General features: G+C 52.1%; 1 protein-coding gene across 1 annotated transcript in view; it reads right to left on the bottom strand.

Moving 5' to 3' along the window:
- The window catches only part of BSN (bassoon presynaptic cytomatrix protein), a 95,372-nt gene that overhangs the window by 14,455 nt on the left and 67,656 nt on the right, over positions 1-13,261 (bottom strand). Inside the window, exon 4 of the mRNA XM_061458239.1 lies at positions 1,118-1,549. Within this exon, the coding sequence (XP_061314223.1) occupies positions 1,118-1,549 (432 nt within the window). The remainder of the gene's footprint in view (positions 1-1,117; positions 1,550-13,261) is intronic.

The following is a 13,261-nucleotide window of genomic DNA, read 5'->3' on the forward strand; positions in this document are numbered from 1 at the left end:
GAATGCGTGTATGTGGAGGGAGCAGCCCTTGTACCCCGGTGCCTGGCCAGGCTGGTGTGGTGGCACTGAAAGGACCAGTGGCAGCCGTAAAGAGCAGCCACCTTCTAAAGAATGTTAAGTTCCATGACTGACAGCCCTGCAAAAGCAGCCTTCAGAGGCAGGGGGCCCCCAGGATCTTCATTAGATACCAGCAGAAAGAAACAGACCCTTCTAATTGACATTACAATTAGGCAGCGCAGGGGGCAAACCTCCAAGCCATGGGAAAAGCACCATCATCATGCCCAGCCCCAGTGCTCCCAGCAGGGCCCATCACCCCACAGAGGCTCCATGGGCTTTATTTGAGAAGCCTCTTCCTTGGGAGCTGCTTGATGTCACAGGGGGGCAGCCGTGATCCCACACCTCCAGGGTGGTGGGATCCCCTTCCCACGGGGGACTGTGCTGGCTGCTGCTGGGATGGTTGCTGCTGGGAGAAAACAGTCCCAATGCAGCCAAATGTTTCCCCAAATTTTGCTGAATTTAGAAAAAGAGGTGGGACGAGGAGCTTGTAAAACGCTGTCTGCTGCAACATGAAACGTTGTGAAACAAGTTTTCTGTTACAGAAGAAATTCAACTGCCCTCACATTATTTTAAAACAAATCCAAAGGCTGATGATGACCTGGACTATGCCCAAATCGATGTATTCCTAATAAGAAGAAGGCAAAACCAGTATGCTGCTATATAGCCCATGAAGTTTCTAAGTGGTTTGGAAATGCTGAGACAGCAGTGTTTTGAGCTCACTGCTTTCCAAAAGGCCATTTCCTGAAGCAAATGGCCTCAATGGCATAGTTTCTGCTCTGACTTGGAATAAACCCTCACTTCCCAGGCCAGTGGTGGAATCACTGTCCCTGGAAGTGCTCAACACCCACGTAGCCAAGGCCCTCAGTGCCACGGGTTAGCGGTGGCCTTGGCAGTGCTGGGGTAATGGTTGGACTTGATGATCTTAAAGGTCTTTGCCAACCTGGTTTATTCGATGATTCTGAGCATGGCAGCTGGCAGAGGCATGACTCAGAGCCAGGCCAGACCCGGGCAGGATGTGGTCCCGGGGGATGCGGGAGCTGCATGCACCCTAATAGCTCACCTCCTCCTTGGCCCGTGGTGCCTCGGCGGGTGCCCGGCTCTCTTTGCTCTCCACCTCCGGTTTGGGGGTCACGCTCTTCCCCTTCGGTGCCGTGCTCTCAGGAGCTCTGGGAGGCTCCGGCGCAGCTTTGGGCAGTGGCTTGTCCTCTGCCGGCGCCGGGGGCTTCTTCTCTGCCGGGGCAGGGCTGGGGGCCCTGCTCTGCTCGCCAGCCCGGAGGCTCTTGGCAGGCGAAGGCTGGCGCTCGGGGGGTGCAGCCGGCTCGGTGGGGGCCGGCGCGGCTGCTCGCTGCTGCTGGCTGGCGGCTGGCGGCTGGTGCCTGGGGGAGCCGGGTGCAGGCTGCTTCGGGGCAGGCAGCGGCATTGGGGCAGGGTCGCCCAGGCTGCCCTCCAGCAGCCGCTGAGTTTGGCAGTTCAAACACAGCCACTCGTTCTTCTGCAAAACAGAGAGAGGCGAAGCTCAGCTCACCCAGACGTTCAGCTGACGGGACACATGGCCATGGTGCAAAGGGCTCAGCACACCCAAACCAAAACGTCACCTTCGGAGAGGCCAGGCAAGTGCCAGAACACCAGCACGAGCTGCCGAGGGGCATGAGGTGTTGCAGCTGTACCCTAAAAGCCATCTAGAAGAGACTGACCACCGAGCTTACACCTACCCCTGCCCTTATTCAGACCCCAGTGATGTTCAGACAGTGGCTATGACACAGGGATTTCACCCTCTCCCCCACGACACTTCAGCATCACCAGCTCTTTTCATCTCCAGTCTTGCTGGCAGTTTGGTTTTAAGTGAAATTAAACAGCAAAGACAGACTGCTACCACTGCTTAACACTTCCCAGGCTCCACACAGCTTCCCTCTTGCTCTGATTTGTTTTCCTTGATACAACAAAGGTTTAACAGCATAATCATAATACTTCAGGATCTTTTTTTTTTTCCCCCTAGATTATAAAAAAAATACTGGGTACACAAGTAGGCAAAAATTTCCCGAAGATATTACCTGAAGTACCCACTGTGCAGGAAAAGAACAAGACAATCTTGTCTAGTGAAATTCTCAGCAAGAGCTGGCGTTTTATGGCCTGGAAAAAGCAGCTTGCAAGCAGGGCTGTGAGTGGCAGAGAGCCCATGGGGCTATGGCAGGGGCTCTGCATTAAGAGATCAGAAGCACTTTCACCCCATGTGTCGCCCAGGGGCTATTTTTACCCACCCAGGAATGTCCAGGAATAGGAGCCTGACATTTCCTTCCCTTTTGATGTTTCATCAGCTTAAACATTTTCCAGTTTCGCTGCTAAAAGCCCACTATGCTCCAAGTCCTTTGCCCAGCCTCCTCTTTTGCTGATCCATTGCTTGCAAAGCTTGGGGTGGCAAACCTCAGGGCATGGCTGGCCCCAGGGAGGTAGTCTTGGTCTTCAGCTGGACCAGCCTGGGGCAGGGGCTGCGAGCCAGCTGTGCCTCCTGGGGCCACAGAGGCCATGGTCTCCATGTAGAAGATGAGGTTCACCAAAATGGCCTCAAGGACATGGGCTCAAGCTGTGCCAGGGGAGGATCAGATTGGTTACTAGGGAAAATTTCTTTACCAAAAGGGTTGTCAAGCACTGAGACAGGCTGCCCCGGGAGGTGATTCAGTCACCATCCTGGAGGCACCGAGAAGATGCATAGACATGGTTTACTGGTGGAATTGGTAGTGCTGAGTTAATGGTTGGACTCAATGATCTTAAGGGTCTTTTCCAACCTAAATGATTCTGTGACTCTATGACTCTAATAACCATACCTACAGCACGGCAGCAGTGCAGTGGGGCTTGGTACCTGCATCCCTCGCCCAGGAGTCCCCATGGACAGTGAGATGCTGGAGATGCTTCACAGTGGGAGGTGGCTGGGAGCAGGGTTCCCCACGGACACTTGGGGAACACAAGTGACTCCCACAGTGATCTGGACCAGCAGCAGCCATCCAGCCCATGCTCTCCAGGCAAGAGTGGCAGGAGGGCTTCTTCTGCAGGGAAGGGGAAGGGGTGCAGCATCCTCCCTCCCACCACCCCGCAGAGCCCCTGCTCTTCACACAGACATCTTAAGAATACATTAGGGCTTCGGAGGGCCATAAAAAAATTCCCTTTCAGCACGGTAATATTTAATTACTGCTTAATCAAAGAGAAAGTCTAATTAAGGAGCAAGTGCAGCCTATTGTATCCTAATGATTGCATTTGTCTTCTTTTATTTCAGAACTTGGTCTCATCCCTGTGCCTCTGAATCAGGTCTCCTCGCCCTGCTCTGCTGTGTAATTATTCCAGAGTGCAGAAGGAGATGTGATTGCGTGTCACAAATTGAATCCCTGCCTCATGGAAATACACGGCCTTTCATTTTTCTTTCAGGAATCCCATTTTCCTTCATCAGAGCTCCTTCCTTGAGGCTAACAGCTCCTGCCCATCTCTCTCTGCCACATCATCATGCCAGCTCCTACCTTGATCCTGAAGGAACCAGAGAGCAGCCTGCTTTGAACTACCCAGCCTGCCCCATCCAGGCCCTTAATACACTCCCTGAATGGGGCATTGCCCATGCTCATGATATCCCACCCTGCAAGACTGTGTGCTCGTGGGATGGGCACAACTGCTTTTGCCCTTCCAGGGCAAAATTCAGTCCAAGGATGACCATGGAAAGTCAATGCTGGCCATCAAGTGCCAAGCCTGGATGCTGAGTACCCATCAGGTCTCATCCAAGGAGGTGGCTCTTGTGCCAGTCACACACATTCTGGCCAGTGCCCTGCTGGGACAACCCTCCAAAATGTGCAGCCTCCTGGATCAGCACACTCCTTTTGTCTGAGTTTTCCTGGGTACAGATGTCCAAGCTTTGCAAGAGCAGAGGTTCAGGGTGACATTAGGAAAAGCCCCTTTCCTGAGGCCATGGTGCACCCCAGGACAGTCTCCATGGGGTTTCCACCCTTGGAGGTGTTCAAGACTTTGCTAGATCAAGCCCCTCACGTTGGTGGCTGCCCTGCTCTGTGTGGGTGGCTGGGCTGGAGACACCACATTCCCCCACTAACACCTTTCTGAGTTCATGAAGGCAAGGGACACCACCACGGTGCAAGGCAGGTGTCAGTGGTAAGGACCTAATGGTGTCATCTCATCAGGACAAGGCTTAGAGGCCATTCAAGATGGCACTGATTCATGCCATGGGCATCTGATGACTCCACAGATTGGCCTGAGCATCCTCCCTTCAGGCTGCTCCCTGCTGTGGGCTCTGCAGCAGCCATTGCTCTCAGCGGCTGCCCCACTTGGAGCAGCTCACCCTGCTGTCCTGCTCTCACAGACGTGCCAGCTCGACTCTCCATGGGACCACACCAGGAAGCGGGGAGGGGAATGGTCTCTGCTGAAACCAGCCCTGCCAGAAAGATTGTGGAGCTCTACTCTGAAACACCCCGTGCCTAAAGAGCAGGCAGAGAGATGCTAGTCAAGCCCTGGGAGATGCCCAGGATGACAGCCTGGCACATACTGAGCTTGCATTTTCTCTTCCTGCCTTTTCTTTCAGCATCTCTGGGGTCTCCCATGCCAGAGATACCCTGCCAACAGTCCAGCACCCTGCATTAGTGTGAGCCCCTGTGGAAAATCACTCCGGTTACAGCCTCGGATGGCAGAAAACCAGGAAGGGATAACTGGATTTTCCCAATGTCCCACAGGACATACCCAGGCCTCAGCAGCAGCCTGTGTAGACTGTGAGCACAGACTGTGCTGCAGCAGCCAGCACAGCATCTGCCATCGCATCCCTGCACTTGCTGCAGTGAGTATCTCCAGCAGCAGGAGATGCCCAGCTCCTACACATGCCCGCTGCAGCAGTGGGAAGACGAAGGCAAGAAAAGCTGCCCCTGCCCAGCAGGAACATCTCAGCACAACCTCTCCAGACTCTCAGTCCCTGTCTTTAACAGACCTCTGCAGCCCCACCAGCACCAGCACTCACACCCATCAAGCTTCTGGATGCTAAAACCCAGGGGCTCAGTGAAGATGCTGCACTTGAGGCACCCCACAGCCACGTGCTGGCACCTCACATTCTGCCACTGCCAGATGGAATCACAGAATCCCAGACTGGTTTATGTTGGAAGGGACCTTAAAGATCCTCCAGTTCCAACCCCTGCCACGGGTAGGGACCCCTTCCACTAGAGCAGGTTGCTCCAAGCCCCTGTGTCCAACCTGGCCTTGAACACTGCCAGGGATGGGGCAGCCACAGCTTCTCTGGGCACCCTGTGCCAGCGCCTCAGCACCCTCACAGGGAAGAGCTTCTGCCTAAGATCTACCCTAAACCTCCCCTGTTTAAGTTTTAACCTATTACCCTTTGTCCTATTGCTACAGTCCCTGATGAAGATAACACATGAAGATAACCGATCCCTCTCCTGTGGTCCTGCAGTGTTACTAGCACTGTGTTTAGCTATCCTGCAGCACCTCTGCTCCCTCCCAGACAGACTGACTCAGAAGCAGTTCCCCTATACATATCACTTGGCCACAGACACTCCAGCTAACACAGCCAACGGGATTAAGCTGCCCCTGAGAAAATGCAAACATCCGACGACCGTCTGATTTGCTAACAGCTTGTAAATCCCCATCGAGATTAACCAGATCCCATGAAGATAATCATAATTAGGCTGTATTTAGTGCTTTGCATGGCCAAACTGTTGGGTGCCTGGGAAGCCAGGGTGCCCCTCGCCAGGGTGGTAAGTGGGTAAGGAGCTTACAGCAAGACACGGCGCGCCTGTCTGAGTGTCTGTGCTTAAGGATGCTGGAAACCTTGGCCCTGATCAGGATGGGGGTTTCGCTCTGCACTGAGGTTTGCTGCCGTAGGACACACTGCGGTGACGGCCACAGGGGGTTTAACCACATGGTGTGCAGGTGATAGGGCACCGGGGCTGATGAAGCCACTGGGATGCAGAGCGGGCTCCAGGTAGAGGAAAGCATCAATAATTAAAAAGAAGGATGAAACCAAAGAGCGCCTGAGATACCGCCTTAAATGAAGAGGCGCTGGCACGGCAGGCTGGAGACCGGCCAGCGGGCAGGCAGGTGGCAAAGGCGCCGGGGCTACCCAGCCCAGCGAGGTTATCAGCTTACACCCCTGGGAGCATCACTGCCTGCACGCCTCGGTTCCCAGCCTTTCTCACCTCCAAACACGGGGATCTGCAGAGGAGTTATGGGAAAAAGTAAGTTTCTGGAGAGAGGAGCCCCCTGGATGCTGCTGCAATACCCCAAGATGATACAGGGTGCAGGGTCTGCATGCAGGGGGATGCACCCAGCATCCCCTGAGAGCTGTACCCAGTGGCATGTAGCCATGGCTGTGCTTGCCAACCTCCACTGGGTTTTACCCTGCAATTGTTTTAATGTACTAATGGGCAACAACAAAACTGTAATTGAGGAAAATAGAAGCCTTCCCGCATAATTCTGGTCAACGTTACTGCTTGGCAAGTTAATTAAATGCTGAATTCCCCAGAGCTGCGGGTTGGGTTGTTTTCAACAGAGCCAGCGAGCTTCAGCGTCACGGTTGCACATGAACCCCCTGTTCGGTGACTCAGAGGTCTGAGAGCCTTGGTGGGAGCCAGCGGTGCCAGAGGCTTCCCCGTTTAGCCCCTTGCTGACAGTCCCACCGTCCCCAAGACCCTTACTGCAACCTTTACAGGCTCTGGGAAATGCACAGCCATGGTCTTCACCCCAGTACAAACTGCTCCCTACAACATCATCCATAGGACTCTGCCCAGTTATTTATGTCCTGTGGTATTATTTTACACAATCAGAACAGTATCTATTAAAATACCAGGACAAAAACCTGTATAAAATAAGATAAGCAGCATGAAGTATAAGTATCTTGCAAGCCAGATCTCATCTCCCAGCATTAAATGCGGTGAATCTCACCGGAATATTTCATTTATTTGCTGACAAGTACTGTGCAGGGCTCATCACTGTGACAGATGGGTGCCTGGAAAATATGGAAAACACTTCTGGTATCTGAATCAAGATCCAAATTAACAACAAGAACCTCATAGAATCAATTCTCAAGCACTCCTTTCAGCCTGCTTGCAGGAAACCTCCCATTTAGGAGGGCTCCTGACATCCAGACACCTTCTGCACATCATCCCACAGCAGAAATGGAGGCATCTCACTGTAGGATCCCATCTCCCAAGCACTGAGCATCCCTGTGCTAAGAACACCACAGTTCTGTCCATGCTGTGGATGGTTTCTAGTACAGTTTTAAAGGAAAGGGACTGAGTCATGCTTGATCATCAGATGCCAGGGCTGTTTCAGACCCATCTTAGGCAGTGCCTGGGGTCTGGCGGGCAGGTTCCCCCCCCCAAGTGCTCCTATGCCCTTCTCTCCCTTTGGCAAAGATGCTCTCTATGCCAGCAGCCTCCCCAGGCAAACCCCAGTGCTCATTCACTTTGGATGTCGCTGCAGGAGCTCTGGCTGGTGCTTGCTCCCCCTTGATTTCAGCCCATTCTCACAGCTGGACTCTCCTGAGCCCTTCCAAACTGTCTCCGTGTGGCTGGAGGAAGCACGCACCCCTGCCAAACCCCTTCAACCAAGCTACTGCAGTTTCAGGGCCAAGGGGAGGGTGCCAACCTGTGCCAGTCACTGCTTCTCTGGGATGCTCACCCACAGAGGGAGGATGCACATCACGGTCCTGACCACAGCATGTTCACAAAGGGTGGTTTTAAACCTCATGTGCCATCAGCAAATAACCACGAGCCTGGTTTTACCTCCACCCAGCCCCTGTATCTCCTAGAAGGCTGAAGCAGTGATGGGATTTGAAACGAGGGCAAGGAAACACACCGTGATGCCGGAAGCACTGGAGAGCAGGAGGCGAGATGGAGCAAACGCAGGAGATGCTCGTCGGAGCCACGCCAGCGGTGGGCAGAGAATGGAGAGGATCCAGGTGGCCCTGGCAACAGGATGGGACCAGGAGCAAAGTGGACCGGAGGCAGCGGGCAGGCAGGGGCAGCCCTGGGGAGCTGGGGGACAGGCAGGGCTGGCTGTGCATGGACAGTGGTGCACACATCACCGTGGGACAGCCAGCTCTGGGATGAGGGAGAGCCTGCCTGCACTTGTGCTCGCTAACTGCATTTGTGTGTGCTGCTTCTGAAGTTCATGCGTGCATACGTATCTATACAGTCTGTAAATGAAAAGGACTGCTAAATGCAACTCTCAAATGCAGTCCAGTGGAGCAGGTCGTGTTTCTGGTGCAGGCAGTTCAGCAAAGAGCCAGCATTCCCCCCAGCGTTAAGCCACAGGCTCCCGGGACCATCTACAGGGAAAGACAGCAAGGGGACTGCAGACACCTCCTGCAGCCACTGATTGATTTCAGTACCATCAACGGGGCAAGTATTACTGCAACCAGGGTTTACAGATTAGCCCAGCTGAAAACCACTACAGTTATTTCAATCCCTTGCTAAATATAGCTTTTGACTAAGCAACCCGGTGATGTGTTTTCCAGCATCAGCCTATTCTTATCTGTTCCCATGGCCTCTCTCAGGCTAATGAAGCTGACAGCACTTCCTCAGCTTTATTTTAGATGTGTGCGATGTATCAGTGGCCTTCACACTGCAATAATGTGATTAAAAGCAGCGCAGGGTAATGAGCTCGCCGGGATGAGCTCTGTATTGCAGGCTTGTTTTCTGCCTCCCATCTGCTCCACTCCATCCTGCTTCCTTCTCTGTACAGGGACCTCTCCCAGGTGGAAAATAAAGACACAGAAAGAGAAGATAGAAGAAGCTGCACAGAATGGTCAAGTGCTGAGGCTGCCACATCAGGAGGGAATGGAAGGTGGAAGGACATGGGCAGTGTAGCTCCCAGCCCCACCTCCACAGAAGCCACAAAGGAGGTGTTGTGTCTCGCCCCAGTGCTCCATTCCCTAACCATAACTACTCAGAGGGGACCATGAGCAGGAGCAGCCGTGTCTACCCTACCACCCACTGCCTTTACTTGTGCCACGGAGAGGAGAAGGCAGAGCAGAGATGAGGAGCCAGGTACCAAAGTGTCCATCTCAGCCCTGTTCCTGTGGTGACCAGGAGCACCCGCCTCCCTTGGCTCTACCTTCTCCTTCCCCCTGCACAGGCCTTGTGCCAGGGATATTTTTCCTTCCCCGCTCCTGGCCGCAGCAGGGATGCACCAGCCCTTCAAGGCAGAGCCTGAGCATCAGAGCAACAGCCCCCGCAGCATTCATAGCCTCCCACCCTGCCATTCGATCCACTGCATAGCCAGCAGAGGATTATTCCAGCTGAAAGTCTTTGAGTGATGAGTAAGAGCAATGCTCCCCTCCACTTGCCTTCGAGGAATAGCTGTGCTCTTGCCAAGTCCAGCTTATTCCACAGCAGCAGCTGATGGCCAGGCCAGTGAATGTGGCCACAGGGGCTGCAGGAGAGCCGCAGACCTGGTTTACGCCAGCACAGCCAGCCTGGACCACCTGAGGCCTCCTTGTCCAGCTGCAAATCCCAGTGGCTGTGCCCTGGATCAGGGCATTGCCATTCCAAGCAGCTCCTCCTGCAGCAGAAGTGGAGATCTGCAGAAAACCAATAGGCTTTTTGGGCCATGGATACAGGCATACACTGCTCTGCTGTCTCCTGAGCTGTCCCAGCATTCCCAGCAAGGGTCCTTCCTAAATTTGGCTTGATAGAGACTAGAGGAAAAGGCTGCCAACTCTTCCATGTTATTAGGAATTGCAGTGTTAGGGTCAAGCTTAGACTACTTTTTGATATTGCTATTTAACTGCTGGATCCCAATGATTTTATTCCACAGAGCATGGAAAGAAACCCACCTTGACTGACTCAAATGCCAAAGGGCCAGCTGGACAACCTGTTTGGATCACCCAGCCAAGGCTCCAGAGTAAATCCCTCTCCCCAGCTCTGGCATCCAGCTGAAACACGCCTGGCCAGCAGCAACCAGCAGATCCCAGCTTCAGAGCATCTCAGTGCCCACATCCTTGTGTGGCCACAACCTTGAGCCAGGCTCATGCCTGCCCCCTGCCCATCTTCCACCACCTCCGAAATTAGGGCATCTGCTGTGGCAGGAAGCACCTTCTGTATTTTTGAAGCTTATAAAAAAAACCCTTTTAGAATAGCAAGAATGTTTCTAAGTCAGAGGATTTAAACTATTTTGCAATCAAGGAAGCCTATTTCCAAACGAGCCCAATTGCGAGAGCCTGGGTGCTGTGTGGGTTGTGTGAAGGGGCTGCTAAAAAAGGGTACACAGCTGTCCAGAATTTGGAAACCAGGGCTGTTGCAGAATATATATAGACATCCCTCCCCACTCAACATATTTCCTTCCAGTTCATTAGATATAAAAACCCACCATCTTAAAAAATCAGTACAATATTGAGGACAGTACTTGGACGCTTTTGGCTTGTCTAAAAGCCAACTCCCAGGGGTGTGGGTGAGCATCCATCCCTGGACATCCATCCCTGAATGTCCTGCTGAGCATCAGTGGCACTGCCACCCTTCTGCAATAACACAGACATCCAGCAATAACCCAGCTGCCATGGAGAACGGGAAGCAGAGCCATCAGCTCCCAGCATGGCAGTGGTAGTGGAGATGGACGCAAACAGGTTGGCCTAGAGGTGGTGAGGAGGTGAGACCACCAGCAATGCCCATCCTCACTCCAACCCGAGAAGCTAAAGCACCACCACAGCACTTTGTTTCAGATAAAATACACCCTTGATTGCACATGGTTATTACCACTGCTGCCCAGCAGTTTTGATACTCATTTTCTGTTCTTATTTCCAGTCTGGATGAGCTCCCTTTTTTTCCTGGCCACTAGCATCACCATTCATCTTCTGTTACCTTGATCATTATCCCATGTCCCTTTCTGCAGTGAGCAGATGGAGATGAAGCAGCTCCTGGCCTGGGACAAAGACAAGATGGAGCATCTATGCAAAGAAATGGGAGGAACAAGGCATCCAGGCTGAAGGTGCCATCGCAGGAGGAAATGCAGGAGCACGGCACTGCGTGTTTGAGAAAAATGAAAATCACAAAGAGTAAGAAAAATAGAGGAGGAATGAGAGAGCGAGTCTTGGGCACTGAAAGCACTTTTCACTGAGCCTTACTACTTCTTTCTGTTTTATCTTGGAGGAAGAGCTAAATTAACACCAGCTCAGTTCTGAGAGACTGGATCCAAATGGAGGGAGAATTAAGAAGATTTTCTGTTCACAATAAAACCCAGCCAACAGTATTAAAGCAGCGGAGGGTTTGGTCTGGTTTTCAGCGATTAGCTATGGCTGTCCCAAGGAAGACAAGCTCTGATTTTCCCCAATTTGTTCCAATGTGACATTCATAAAGCTGTCTGGGTCATTTACAGTCATTACAGACCAGACTGAAATGACCATCATTTAAGCATGTAGGAGAGAGGGACGTGGCTCTTGTCCTGTCTTGCCCACACACAGACCGGTTGCTCCCAGTGCACCCTCCTCACTGGGTTCCTACTCCAGCACTGCCAAAGATGCACCCACTGACAAACTGCATCTTCTCAGCAAGCCCTGACACGAACATCATAGAATCATGGAACGGTTTGGGTTGGAAGGAACCTTAAAGCTCACCTGGTTCCAATCCCCTGCTATGGGCAAGGACACCTTCCACCAACACCACGCCACAGCTCCGGATCCAGCACTAAAATGCACCAGCACAGAGGCAGGAGTCTCTTTTTCCCCCCACTGATAAAGAAGTTAATATATTGTTCATCTTTGTTTGCACCGATCCAGCCGTGCATTGTAATTTATTCCGTGATGTAGTACTCCTTAACGAGATTTATCAGCCTGCCAGCCAGCCTTATCTTTAACAGCCCCCATTATTGGGATGTGTTTCTCAGCCAAGGTTAACAGCAGCAGGAGGATCTCTGAACACTGGCTGCATGATAATAAACCCACAATAACACCCAGCAAATGTGAGTTGGGTCCAGCAGAGCCCGTACCCTGGTCACCGCGGATCCTAACTCCCTTTGATGCACTGGCATGGGGTAGGAGCAAGGTGTTTCTCATGGCCATGCTGCTATTTCGTGCATACATTTGATGCAATAACCATGTTTCTTCAGGAACCATTTGAACCTAAAAGTGGAAGATTTCAAGTTTGCAACAAAATACTGCTGGCAGAGAGAAACCTGGCCAGACTCTGCAGAAAACAAAATATTCTATTCTGTTTTCCAACAGAATGGAAGCAGATCCAAGAAGAGCTAAGTTTATCAGAGAAGTCTTATTTAATCAAAACCTTGGTTTTTCATAGGCAGTGGTATTGACTAAAATATCCAACTAGTAATTTTCTGCATGTGACAAAAGCAGATTCAAGCTGTCTGATTGCTCTTTTTTAAATTGCAAAGAGCCCCAAGTGTTTATCAGGCAGCAGCCACTCACTTCCAAAACACAAGAAAATCTGCCTTGTTAGGAGTTTCAGCTTCCTTCGCATCACGAGCTGTTCAGTCCCCAGTCCCCTCACCCCCAAATCACTCTAGCAGCAGCAAATGGGGTTTGAAGCCATTTCACGATCATGATGGATCACTTTCAAAGCATGCTGGGGAGCCATCAGCTGCATGGCTTGGAGGCTGAGAACATCACCAGCTGATGTCCTGTGGCACCTGCACAGTCATACTGTGCTATCGAAACTTTAACAATGATGTTAATAGTTTCCCAGAGACACCCCTACATCAGCAGAGACCAAGAACCCCGCGTGGACGTTGCTGAGGGTCCTCGGGGCTCTACTGCCGAGACCTACCAAATCCACCTCCCCATGGTCCTTGCACATCGGGTGGATGCACCCCTGGACGAGACATCTGGTAACAGCTGTCCTCACCTCTCCCAGGCCCTGTCAGAGCACGTGAAGTCACCTCCAGGCTTTTCTCCTTGTTTAGCACTTGGAAAACAGGGCACCAAAGGCTTCACTTTTGGGTGGAGATCAGCCAGTGCTGTGCAGACATGGGCAGACATCTTTATGACCCCCTGATTTTAGCCCTTCCTCTGTTCCTCCGTCTGTTCTATTTCTATGACTCTCTCTAGAATTGCCCTGAAACACATCTATCTGCAGAGAACTGGACACTTTGCTTTCTGTGGGCGATGCTGTTTGAAATCATTAAATGACTGCTGCTTCAAAAAAAGCCCATATGCCCTGCTCCAGGCTCCAAGATCGCGAGTTCTGATTTCAGCAGCAGAAATATT

This window comes from Pezoporus flaviventris, unplaced genomic scaffold, assembly GCF_033815535.1.
Source record: "Pezoporus flaviventris isolate CSIRO_AGI_PZ_B2104156 unplaced genomic scaffold, CSIRO_AGI_Pfla_v1 ptg000026l, whole genome shotgun sequence".
Lineage (NCBI taxonomy): Eukaryota > Metazoa > Chordata > Aves > Psittaciformes > Psittacidae > Pezoporus > Pezoporus flaviventris.